General features: G+C 41.5%; 1 protein-coding gene across 1 annotated transcript in view; it reads right to left on the bottom strand.

Annotated features, from left to right (window-relative positions):
• The window catches only part of COL9A1 (collagen type IX alpha 1 chain), a 163119-nt gene that overhangs the window by 27590 nt on the left and 121907 nt on the right, over positions 1-13622 (bottom strand). Inside the window, exons 19-28 of the mRNA XM_046639779.1 lie at positions 13523-13576; positions 11228-11281; positions 8359-8412; positions 6905-6958; positions 6725-6778; positions 6538-6591; positions 6060-6113; positions 5362-5406; positions 4255-4308; positions 4103-4156 (exon numbers count right to left, since the gene is read on the bottom strand). Coding sequence (XP_046495735.1) covers positions 4103-4156; positions 4255-4308; positions 5362-5406; positions 6060-6113; positions 6538-6591; positions 6725-6778; positions 6905-6958; positions 8359-8412; positions 11228-11281; positions 13523-13576 — 531 coding nt within the window. The remainder of the gene's footprint in view (positions 1-4102; positions 4157-4254; positions 4309-5361; positions 5407-6059; positions 6114-6537; positions 6592-6724; positions 6779-6904; positions 6959-8358; positions 8413-11227; positions 11282-13522; positions 13577-13622) is intronic.

The following is a 13622-nucleotide window of genomic DNA, read 5'->3' as shown; positions in this document are numbered from 1 at the left end:
AAAATCAATTTCATTATAGTTCTGTTGTCATAATTATTTTACAAAGAAAGTGGATTTTATTCCATTGTGCCCTAGATTGTGATGGTGGTTGTATTTGCCTGTTTACACAAAATGGTAACTAGCCAAAGAACGAACACTATCCTAGTACCTTGCGAATTTTAAAAGTGGGAAATGATAAATCGCTATACTTAGTCTGTATTATACACTAAGTGCCTGTCTCTGGCATAAAGGATGCTGATCAACCTGGAAGATTAATTATGATTTCTATAGAGCGTTGCCTTTACAATCTCATTTTCATATTAACATTAGAAGATCATATTAGTCCTGCTACATGATAATTTTTAGGTTTGCCACAAAGTTATTTTAAAAATCTATTCACTTTTACAGCATGATATGGTTTGTATTTCTCTCTAGTGTAGGTTTACATATTCCCTCAAGCACAGAAGCAGATCAAAACCCGTCTAAACCATAACCATCACTAATGGCTGCTTCACAAATTATCGATGACAGGGGTAACATTCCAGGGCCTGGGTGGGGTATGAAGGCAGCTTAGATCATTCAACAACACCCCATGTGGGAACGTCTGTGCCTGAGGGTTTTGGTTGGCAGTGGGCACCTTGAAGAGAGTGAGACAGGCTCTGTGCTCCAGGAGCATGTCAGCTTCAGAACACTGGAGGCAGACAGCATGGCACTCACCCCAGTCAGAACCATGAGGGCAGAGCAAATACAACCCACTCAGCAAAAGCTCTAGCAAGTTCTGAGAAGCCTGGAAGAGGGAAGTGGACCAGGAGCCACAGCATGGCAGCCCAATCCCGAGGCCCCAGCCACTTGCCTGCTCTAAACCAAGAGTCACCCAGACCCAGGTATAACCCCAGCAGAGCATGATGGAAAAAGCCAGAAGCATCGTCCAAGTGGTAAAGGTACGTGCTCCTGTGTCATCACCGAGAGTGCTAAAAAACCCCAATCATCTTTGCTGTGGTGTTGGCAAAAGTTGATGGAACAACAGTGGGGAAAGGGGCAATACCACTTAATTTCAAAGACTTGCTCCAATTAGCCCATTAGTAGGACACATTAGAAATAGGTTTTTATTCCTTCTACTCAGCTTCTCGATTTGTGATTTGCAGGAAAAACTGATCAAACTCATGAGGAAGAGTTGAAAATGTGTAAACTTAGCTATGAAACTGAAATTAATGCCAGAAAATGAAAAAACAAATGTTTCTTTCAGTAAGTAGATTTGGTGTTAAAACTCTGATGCAGAACTATAATATTTATAACCTCTCCTGACATTTTTCTGAAAAATTTATAGTAGGTGAGAAGTCAATTATTTCCAACATAAGCAGCATAGCAGGATTTATTTTACCTCCAGTTCATTTCAAGAAATATTTATTGATCACTACCTTACAGCGGCCCTTGAGTAAAGAGATGCAGAATCACAAAGGTGGATCAGACCCAGCAGTTTCCACATGGGGCCAAAAGAAGCCAAAAGGGGTCAAGGGTTACGGGGTTCAGAATAAGGAGAGACCACTTCTACCTGGGGTTTGGGGCAGGGTCAGAGATGGTTTCATTGTAGAATTGACATTTTGATCACATCTAAGAGGGCACATGGGATGTTGAGTCAGAGACGTGGCGAGGAAATCTGTCTAAATGAAGATGTAACAAGAGAAACCAGGCAGGCTGAGGAGAGCAGAGAGCATCTGGGACTTAGCATGGAGTCTGGCTTGACTTGAATACAGGCTCTGAGCAAGGCAGAAGTGGGAAGCAAAACAAGGGGGTAAACAGACAATTTAATATTTTGGACTTTCTTTTATTGTCAATGGAGATCCACCAAAGATTTTTAAATGGAGAAGAGAAGCGATGATAGAAGCTGTACTTTGGAAAAAAGAATATGGCAGAGCGTGCAGACCAGGAGCACTGCCATTCCCCAGGCCTTTGGAACTGTGTTAGACGTTTTTGCTTGTCACCTGACTGTGGGGACACAACTAGCGCTCCAGGACAGAGCTCATAGGTGCTGGACACCCTGCAATGTGTGAGAGTTGTAGAGAACAAAGAACTGTCCCAGCCAACACACCAGCGTCCCCTGTTGGGAGACACTGGTAGGGGAAGAAAAGACTGGAGCTGGGAACGCAAACCAGGAGCCCACTGCAGGCTACAGCCAAGGAGGCAGGAGAGGGCATAGAAAAAAGATCAAATGTAAGAGACCTTGAAAAAATGGCTGTAGACTCAACAGGTCGTCCTGAGACAGGAAATACGATGGAAGAAAAGCACCAAGGCTTTGAGCCTCAGTGATAGGAGCAATGGAAGAATTTGGACTCTTACAGAAATTCAAAACTGAAAACCTACATCAGGCTCAAAACCTGTGCAGGCATAACTTCCTCCCACCTGCCTCCCCTCACATAAGAGAATTAAACGCCCTCCATCTCCTTCTGTGGTTCTGCCTCTAGTCTGTTCCATTACACATCCCGTGGCACTTAACTGGTGATGGTCAAGCCCTCTCCACCCACGTCATCTTTTGTGTGACATGGCATACAGCAGGTGCTCAGTCAGCGCTCCTTCAACAATACTCAGTTTTCTGCTCTTTCTATGAAGTGAATACCAGACGTGATAGTAAACATTCTCAAAGTTCCAGAGCCCTCTCCCGCACTGTTAAATCTTCCTGGACTGGTCATGTAGCATCTTCATTGTCTTAGAAACGTGATCCAGCTACAACCTCATTGCTTTGACAGTCAACTGAAGAAAAGTATTTTAATTAGAAATTCACAGCCTGCCTTCGAGTAAGGGAGAAGAAAAGAGTAAGTGAGGAGGGAGTGGGCAAGGAGCATAATGAGGAACAGTAGCTAGTTTTTTTGGCTGCAGATAAACTTCTGGAAACCACCTGGTAGCGGTCAGTTGACGAACATCTGAGAGAAGTGGAACAACTCCGCTCTCCACTCCGTAAGACACCTGGAATAGTTCACTTTCCTCAAGCATGAGAATCCTCATTCAGCGCGCCTAAGAAATGCTTTGAAAGAAGTAACAATGATATTTGGAAATGCTTCTCTGTTAACTTGGAGTTCTTTTCACCCAGCAGACTTTGAAAATAAGAATGTAAACTGAAGGCCATGGAGAATGTTTGAAAGTTAAATTTAAGTGCAAAATGTTTAATTTCCTAAGCAGTTTCTCTCTAACGATTCAACTATATCTAAAGAGGAAACATATTGCTATATTTGCTGGAAAGTTGACACTTTTATAAACTCATACTAAAAGAAGCCTGGCACTTTCTCAAAAGGTTAAACAGAGTTACCATACGATGCAGCAATTCCACTCCTAGGTATGTGCTCAAGAGAAATGAAAACATATATCCACACAAAAATTTGTACAAAAATGCTCATGGCAGCATCATTCACAACAGTAAAAAAGTGAGAACGACTCAAATGTCCATTTGATGAATGGATGAATAAAATATGGTGTATCCACACAATGGAATATTATTTGGCAATGAAAAGGAATGAAGTACTGATATATGGCACAGCATAGATGAAACTTGAAACATTCCACTGAGTGAGAGAAGCCAATCATAACAAAAGAAAAATCCACATATTGTATGATTCCATTATATGAAATTTCCAGAACAGGCAAATCTATAGGGACGTGAAGTGGGCAAGTGGTTGCCTAGGGCTGAGGGGCTGGGGGAAATGTTGAATGGCTGCGAGTGGATACAGAGTTTCTTCTTTGGGTGATCAAAATATTCTGAAATTGGCTGTAGTGATGGTTGCACAATTCTGTGAATATACTAAAAATCAACGAATTGTACACTATAATGGGTAAATTATATAGGACAAGTTATATCTTAATAAAGTTGTTATCACACTAAAATATTTCCTTCAACATGGGATGAGAAGCAGAATGTGTCATCATGCTTTTTTTCAATACTTCATTTCTGCTTCCACTTTCTGGAAAAAAAAAAAACCTACTGTATATCTAAACAGCAGCCCCTGTTTCATTGTCTAGATGAGCACACACTCAAACATCAGAGGGCATTCACATAGGGATGAATGAACAGAGGCCCACCCAGCAAGCCCCAAGAAGGCCCTCGGGAGAAGTTCTACAGAGAATCCATACTCACAGGAAGACCTCGGGGTCCTCGGGGTCCCACCTCTCCTGGCGGCCCCTGTTGGCCCTGTCATGAGGAAGCAGGGAGAGAAGAAGTTACTCCCTAATCCTTTGCTTAGTGACTACAAAGATTATAATTTATGAAAAGGCAAAACGGCATCTTACCGGTTTGCCTGAATTCCCCAACTGGCCAGGCTTCCCGGGAGCACCTGTGTTGCCCTGAAGGTGAAATGCGACGTTGAAAGTAATTCACACAGCAAGTAAACACAACCACGAACCTGTCTGACCCAGACTGGGCATCTCTCACATTTAAAAGCATTAGTTTCCTGACTTCACTTGGAGAATTTGGGAGGATGTAGAGTCTCTCTCTTGGCGGATGCATCAAAGTCCTTCAGATTCAGGACACTGTTTTGTTATTCCCAGAAGTAGTAAAAGGTGTCAAAAATGTCAAAAAATGAAGGTCTTTAGCCAGACGAGAATGTGAGAGGATTTTTCTTTCTTCACAATATTAATTATATATGTCATTCCTTTACCATTTCCACCTCCAATACCCTTCTTTGAGCCCTTTTACTTGACATTGACACTAATAAAATTATAAAGAATCAGGTCAACATGGGGAAATAGGGGGATGTGCTGTTGAGAAAACCCTGTCAGTGAGCTGCAGGGAAAGCAGTGTCTGGGGACGCCAACTCTGCCATCCACTTATTAGAGACTGTCCCAGCTCAGGATGCTGTGGGTCACTGTGATTGGAGGGCTGTAGCCATGTAACCTAATAGTGACCAGTGTCTACACTATTCACAGTTTGTCCATTTTATTTAAAGTAAAGCTATATTGTATCCCTTTAATTTTTTCTTCCACCTACTGTTTTTAATTACTAGAATATAAGCACTGATTAATCAGTATGTGAAAGCAATGCCTAATATCTTTTTGTTTAAGCTAAATCATCTTAATATTCACTGACATAATTTCTACGGTTTATTAATATATTCCTTACTTTAAGTGGTAAAAAATAATAAAACTTTCTCTGTTTGATACCGGCCAAGGATGACATTTTCAAGAAGGAAGTTGAATCAGCAATACTTTGTCAAAGTATTCTTTCCGGAGCTGAGAAAGAAATTAGCATCTGAGGCCTTAAAGCCTTCTTGATTTCTCCTTAGGGTCAAATAGAAAATAAAAGGCAGGCTAGAAATATTAAAAATTATAAATAAAATATATTAATCAAATTATAAGGAAATGAAGAAAAGTATAAATTTAAAAGTTTTCATCTTTTACCTTTTCACCGGCAACACCCTTTGCACCAGGAATTCCAGGCACGCCCTGAAAGAATGCACACGGCCGTGGGTTTAATCACTCGTCTGAGAATCTGTGAGATGCCAGGCCCACTGCACTCTGCCAAGGGGCTGAGGGCATGTGACAACCTCAAAGTTTTAGTGTGAGGGAGACTTCTAGTTCCCAACTCTGCAGTCAGTTACAGAGCTGTCCACAGTTTAGAAGGGAGTGCTTCACTGTATCTGGCTCAAGTTGGAGCACTCTTGAAGCAAATCCCACCTCTAAACTAAAGTTGTCCTTAGGGATGAACTTCCAAATCAGAATCCAGTACCATTTTCAGGTCAACAGGAGTTCTAATCGGCATGATTTCATGTTCAGAATAACAAAATGAGGACCCATTGAAAACGCTAAGCTTTAAGTAGAAGAACAGAATGGCAGGAAAGTGCTACATCTAACCAAGATTCAGTACTATCGAGAGTCTTAATGTTCCCTAACTGATCATTTTTAAAGCGTCAGATATACTAAACTGGAGGCCAGTCCTCAATATTACCAAGATCCCTTATTAACTTGAAACTTTTGCCTCCAAAGAGCCAAGAATACATGATATGTTAATATGAAACACTTAATATGTTTCTCCCCAAAATTCGTATCTTCAAAACATGCATATAAACCAATGAACACTGAGAGAATCAGATACTCACAGGTAACCCCTGCAGTCCCACGTCACCAGGAGGCCCAGGTTTCCCTGGCTCACCCTGAAAAAAAGGTTTTCCTCGCATCATTGAACCCATGGGAACGGCAGTATCGTTTTTAAGAAAAGGAAGAACACAGACCTTCTAAGTAAAAGGATTCCCCCCACATCTGACCTTACACGCACTTTTATGATGTAACCCAGTTCAGGGCAGGGGGCGGGAGAGGACTGAGGACATATAGTCTATCAAAATACACAGTTTCCTTCAGTCTACTTTCATCAACGGGGCAATTTTATTGATTTCCTGGAACCAAGCAAACATACTATTCTAATAAGTATTTTGAATTGACACTTGATTAAAAAATTAAAAGGAATAAAAAAGCCAAAACCAGCTAAATAAATCTTGCAGGAACGTGGTAATGGAAATGCCGTGCGTGGCTGGCCAGGCAAGGACGCCCCACTGGCTGCTGGACTAAAGCCCATGGTACCTTCGTTCCCGGCATCCCAGGAATCCCGTCACGGCCATCCACACCGGGCAAGCCCTAAAGACACACAAAGAAACGCTGTCTCTGAGGGACGGCCACGTTCTTCTTCCCTTCGTTATTTTCTGAAGTTTTATTACAAGTTAATAATCACTTTGAAAAATGTCCTTGATGACTACAGCTGAGGACATACCGTGTCTCCTTTGGACCCCGGGAGGCCAGGAATCCCTCTAGAACCTGGAGCCCCCTGCAGGGCAGAAGGGAAAGGACAGACATCCACGCTCAATTATCACAATACTCAGGACAATGCAATGAGCGTAATCAGCAGGTGACACTGAAAAGCACATGCTTGTAGTGATTAATCTGAACTCACCCTCTCTCCCTTGGGACCTGCTTCCCCTGGAGGCCCTCGCTGTCCTTGGTCACCCTGTGTGACATAACATTTTGTTAACATAAGCAAAAGTTACTTATTGATAGACTTTCGAAATGATACAACACCATCCACATTACTTACTATTGCTCTTCCATCCCAATGGCTCTGCTCCATCACCGATGTCTAGCTCAAGAAATCTCTTTATAAAAATTCTATTGTCTTCATAATTGATATTGCCATAGGAACAACTGAGGCTTACACATCTTTTGATTTCATTCTAAATGCACACTGCTTCTGTGCTCCTTCGATGTGTGGGTATAATAAAATGAAGGTCCATACTGCAGATAACCTGGACATCAGTAACTAGGTCTACATATGAACTGACTTCGTTGGCTATCATCATGGGTTGAGGTTGGGATTGCATGCCAATCTTTTGTCCATAGTATTTAATTCCTCAGTCAATAATAATGGCTTCTGTCAAAATTATCCAGCTAATGTTGTTATATGGCATAGGTGATAACAGTTGAGAGGATGTGTCTTCCTAAAATATGGCTTTTGTTGAATTTTCAACTAATATAAAACCTCAAATGACTTCCTGATGCTACTAGACCAGTTCAAATTGCTCAGATTGGCATTAAAAACTCTCCATAGTGTGGTTCTGCCTTTTCTGTTCAATTTCATCTTCTCAGCAAAAACTTTCCACGCCAGGCAGTGACAGTCCTCTGACAGCACACGCCCCCATCCCCTCCAACAGTGCTCCTCCTCACCTGTACCCTGCTGTCTTTCCCACCTGAATGGCTCTCCAGACCACCTTCCTCTAAGGTCCACATGCGTGGGCACCTACCATTCACTCTAGGGCCTGGTCTTAGAATGCATCGTTCAGTTACATTCCATCTTTCCTACTGGACCACAGCACCTTGATAGTTGGAAAATCTGTCTCACTTTTACGTTTTCTACTTTTTATGTGGTATAGATGATTATTAATTAAGGGGTTTTTAGCTTATTTACTTCCAGAAAAGGCGTGAGGCAGCCTACAATAATGACACGTGTATAGATGGCAGTCAGAATATGGAAAACTGAGATCAGAAATCCTAGAAAAAGAGGAGGCTAGAACTGCCCGAAAACTTGAAATGAGATCATTACTGTGACTCTAAGCAAGCTGGCCACCGAAACAAAAGGAAAACACAGCAAATAGAAAAACTTAGCAATTTTGACTTCACCTATGAGAAAAACAAAATGCACATCAAGTCAAAAAAACATTTCTCTGTACCCAAGAAAGAAACACTTGTCTTAATTAAAAAATTTTTAAATAAATATAAAAACTATTGCCCATTTTTCCATTTTAATTATTCACATGTAAAAGACACTTGCACACGTATGTATATAGCAAAAACTCTATCATTGATTATTGCTAGAAAGCTATCACTGCATCTCGTGGAAGGAAAACTACTTACAGGTGCACCAGGAAGGCCCTGAGGCCCAGGTTCCCCATCGAAGCCTCGAGCGCCCTGCCAAAAACAAGACAAAGATGTGAAACGGAGATCAGTCATGTATGTGAAAGTGCACATCAGTCTCTCTAAAGAATTTTAACAGCCAGATAAAAAGGAGGTTTCATGTTTGCTCAATTCATCAGTGACCCCCGAGGAGTATTTAATGAGACCCCTCAGATATGAAAACACTAGTTTACATCTTCTCATCCCACCAAAAGTACTTACACCCCATCTTTGACAACACTCTGGATATTTTAATCTAACACTGCATCTATTCCTGATTGCTGACATGAAATAAAAACTATTTAGAGAGCTTGATAAACCTATGGGACCCTCCAGGTTCTCAGGATTCCCGTGGGAATTCATTAATGGTAAAGACAACAGAGCCCTGAAAGAACGGCTGCCATGGACTCTGCTGCTGCCGCAGCTGCGGGGGCTGCTTCCGGGACCCTGGATTTCCACTGAGATCTAGAACCAGAAGTCCAGCCACATGATTGGGAAGAATGAATTACAATGATTTGAGCATCCCCTCTTTCATCCTGGATAGATATCATGTTCAGTTTGCATAAAGCAATTGATCTATTTTCTCAACAAAAGATTCACCCTACCAAGTGATGGCATAAGAACTACGGAGCTTTATAGATCTAACTATCTATTATCTCTGACTTGGTTACATATCATACATATCACCTCCTTATTTTTGTTATAAAAATCAAAATGTGATTTTAAAACAAAACCATGGTTTTTTTCAGTGCTCTCTACATATATTACACGACAAAATACAACCCCCTTCTTTAAATCATTTTCTCATCTACCCAGTGAATGAGAAGGCAGAAGGGCAACTCAATGAAAGGGCCACCTCCTCATGAGCAGGAGTGAGATGGGAGATGATGAAACAAATGGAAAACAGTGAAGAGTAGTGGATAGATGTCAGGTTGAGAAAACCAGGCGGACAGCATCTGTAGTAAGAATTAAAAATTGGAAAGCTTTTGATAAAAGATTCAGACACAGGCAGAATCAAAGACAAAACACAACTGAAGCAGAGGCACCCCCAAGCCCTAAAATTCTTTGATCCCTAAAAACTAGGAGAGAGCAGAAGGCATTCCTCGTTCAGCATGGAGGAAGGGGTTCGGAAGGCCTGAAAAAGACCTTGAATTCATCATTCGCCTCGTGTTGTGAGACTGAGTGGCCTCTGCATTATAGGAAGGGCTTTGATGCTCGCTCTCTCCCTCTCATTGCTGTTCAGCAGAGTCGGACCCAAACTGCTGTTACTAGGTAACCACTCCACGGGCCTGAGTTCACGAGCAGACTTTCTTTTTTAATATTGAAAGCAATTTGACAGAAATCAGAGGAAATGAGAAATTTTGAAAAAATACCAAGTAGAAAAATACCTGAAATAAAGAGCAAATCAAGAACAGTAATTGGGTTCAAAATGAGGAGTCGTCTTTTTTAGGAGACAATCTAAACCCAGAAAAACAAAAAGGGCTAAGTATGAGCAACTTTAAAATAACTTGGGTTCATTATTTTATAACAGAAGAGATGCTCACAGAATGTTAGTTAAGGTAATATGAATAAGGAAATATGAAATATGGTTTTTAAAAGATGGTGTTTTTAGAAAAGAAATATTCCAGAGGAAACGGAAGAGAAAGGCAGGCAGAATGAGAATACCTAGGAGAGACAGAGAAAGAGGCTGGAAAATAATGAAATTGAAGGAATTATTTTGTGAACAAAAACATGCACCTCTTTCAAAAAGAGGTTTAATTTCATTTACTGAGCGCCTACAACGTCAAGTTGCTCTCGTGTGATTGTTAATAACAGGCTCTGTGCTTCCATGCGGAACAACACAAACCAGCCGGAGAGGTTCTGCAGCACGAGGTGAAGGTCGGAAGAGAGGGTGGGCAAAAGTGCTTTTTTTATTTTCTGGGGCCTACAAATTGGCTTTGCTAACATGCTTTCTAAGAAGTGACAACCATTTTCTTAAAATCTGATAGAGAAGTCAGCCACCGCCTACACACACAGCACGTCACCAACATCCAGCTCGCCAGCATTTTCGCTCAGCATATTCTCTCAGCCCAGCGTCCCCGGGCCCCCATCCTCCACCAACAGCAACACCTCATCCTTCTGGGCCTGGCACCCTTCCGATGCCGCCTCCGTCACAGGCCCTCCCAGTTCCCCTATCAAGACTAGCCTCTCCGTCTTCACCCCTCATACCACTTGCCCTCAAGTTTATGTCTCTCTTGTTGTATTGTAGTTATTAACTATCTACGTATTCGTTTCTCCCAATAAATAACAAACTTGCTGAAATCCTTATTCCTCCTTGAGTCTCCTCAGCATCTCGCAGTGTGCCTTGCTATGGAAATGCTAGGAGAATCGGGTCTCTGAGACCAGGATAAGGACAGATTGATGAACTCCGACCACAAGCGTGTGATCCCTTGTGGGCAGAGCTCAGTGTCCAGCAAGCAGGAGAGCCACAGACATCCCTGGCGTCCTCGGGGCACCCTGCCTTCCCTCACCTCTCCCTTCCACCCTCCCCTGCATTTCCCTTGCTCTCCAGGTCTTGCGACAGTGCTATCAGTTTCAACTATTGATAATGACAAAAACTGCCCTGCTTACTCCTATTTACTGGGGATAATTTAACATATATAATATTGGACAAGTATCACGCATACCACTCATTTCTATCACCTATGTTTATAACAGAAATGTTATACAAACATCTACCAAGAACCAAATAAAAAATAAAAAGTGATGGTCCTGACGATAAGAAGATATTTTTAAATGGCCAAAAGTTTAAATATTCTGACATTTTGATATTGTATCATCATCATCTTACTTTTTCTCCTTTGGCTCCAGCTACGCCGGTGATGCCTCTCAGTCCTTGAGCTCCCTGGAAACATGAAAAAGACAAGTGAACTATTTTAGCGGAAGGGTACATTCGTTTATCTCATCACACAGGTTCATCCAGAAGAAGGATGTTATCAAGACCAAAGGCAACACTAGGAAAGAGTGACCTTGTATAGACAAACTGTTCTAGTTTAGAAAGAAAAATCCAAGGAGAATTATCCTGATGGTAAACCTTTCTTTAAAATTCTGAACACTTGCACAAGCCTGGAGTTGGAACAGTTACTGATGACAAAAAAGTAAATATCATAGCATAAGTGAATAATGGTAATGTGCTTGACCTATCTTTTAACTCACAGGCAGAATAAACTGCCATTCCCACCTGCTTCATGGTTTGTAACTTGGTTACGCATAACACGGTTGTGATTTTAAACCTTGGAATAATTGCCCCCTGCCAATGTATGCCACCAAAGGCCTTCAGGTTCCCAGACTAGCCCATGAAAGCTATGACCTGTAAATGGAACTGAAGTCTCCACTCTAGACTTGCAGTCACTATTCATCACATCGTTTCCGTGATAAAGGCATTCTGAGTTCCAGCCCAGGGCAGCAGATCTCAGCCCATCTCAAGCTCAGGAGTGGGTGATCCCAACAACAAGGGCATGGGGTGTGATTTCTAGGCTCCCTTTCAGTACTGAAGTGTTAGTCACAAATTCTCTGTAGATCAGTTAGGAATGACCTGAAATACAAATGTGCAAGATGATCCAGCATAGGATAGCCTCTTAAGACATAAAGTGGGAGGTGGCCATTTCAGATTAAAACTGCTCTTTCTGAAGGTAATTCTACAGAAAGAATTCCAAAAATACTCGAGTCAGTAGCAGTGACATAGAATGACACATATTGTCCCTCTATGTGACTACTTTGAAGAACAGAGTTTGTGTATAAACGTTCCAAAAAGCATATTTTTTTAAAAATCTGTGCATTACTTTATAGATGAACATTTAAAAAGTGAAAATCTGTGAATTTTACAGAAACATTTTAACATATCCACTCCCAAACACCAGAAGGTCAGCAAGCACCAACAACATCCCCCAGCGGACCACTTGACCCATGCGGCACCCATCAAAGATCCTTAATCCATAAAAACACATTTTGTTAAATGCTGCCTGCAAAATCCTGACCGAGGATCTTCGGGAATGGCTTTTAAAATAACTTGAAGCTCCCACCAAATTTTCGTCAGATCGAAAAAAGCTTATGTCTCTTACACTATTTATCTCTATCTCCCACCTGTGAAACGAGTCCATCTCCTTATTGTCTCATAGCAAAGGCTCAGGGAAGGCAAGCTTCTGAACAAACACCTCAAACTCCTCCAGATTCCCTTAAAGTTCTCACGAGGCTTCAAAGCAGAGGCCATTTCTTACAGAGTCTCTGACTCGCTTCCTTTAGCTTGATTTCCCTGCAGCTCCAGGTTAGCACTAATCTGCACACCCTCTTGAACCCTTTGTGAAAGGGCAGTTGTGCAGGGAAAAGCAAAGAAGAAAGGGTAGGCCCGCGGTGGTCTTCCCTACTCTAGTTTCTGAGACTAGGACCTGAGCTTGTCGTTGACGTAGTCCATACCTTGGCTAGCTTCATTGCAATGGTCAATGAATATTCCGAAATTATTATTTCCACAATTGTTATTATGTGTTATGACAAGAAAAAAAGTGAAAAATTCCACTTAAATATACAAAAATAGTGGAAATTCTGATTTAAAAAACATTTTCAATCGAAGTATGTCGGTGCCCCCAATTACCCTACTGTGCATATTATTGCAGCAATCTGCCAAAGCACAAGGGACCAATTTTTTCTTAAAAGACATAACCCTGAGCAATTACAAATGTTCTGGTTATAATGATGACATGCTGGCATAAGCTACATTAAATCCAGGGGATGGTATACCTTCTGCATGCTCAGGGTGCAAGAACTTTTCTCACTATATCATGTAATAGCACCACAGAGCATAAAAGACACATCTTCCTCTTGTGTTCAGTCCTTGCTTTCAGACTGCCTAGGCCTGAAATCCAGTAATCGAATGTTTGTAATTATAGGTAAACTTTTTCTGTTAAAACAGTGCTTGAATGTACAATGGGGACCCTTTCGTCTTTTGAAAAAATAGTAATCTCCCAATGCTGGCTTGGTGGAAAAATAGAGGATATGATGTTAATCCAAATACTGAGTGGAAGATATTCCAAAATTCATGAAAAAAGACTATTTGCATATCCTAGTTAAATATCTTTTTAAAAGACTTTACTGGAGGTCCTTGAGCTCCGGCTTCTCCTGCTTCTCCCTGGTCACCTTCTTCACCCTGAAAAGCACCGAAAAGCACACAAATGTCATTCTAGCAAATGAAC

Source organism: Equus quagga, chromosome 15 (genome assembly GCF_021613505.1).
Source record: "Equus quagga isolate Etosha38 chromosome 15, UCLA_HA_Equagga_1.0, whole genome shotgun sequence".
Taxonomy (NCBI): Eukaryota; Metazoa; Chordata; class Mammalia; order Perissodactyla; family Equidae; genus Equus; species Equus quagga.
The sequence above is the reverse complement of the archived record's forward strand: the minus strand, read 5'-3'. Positions and strand labels throughout refer to the sequence as shown.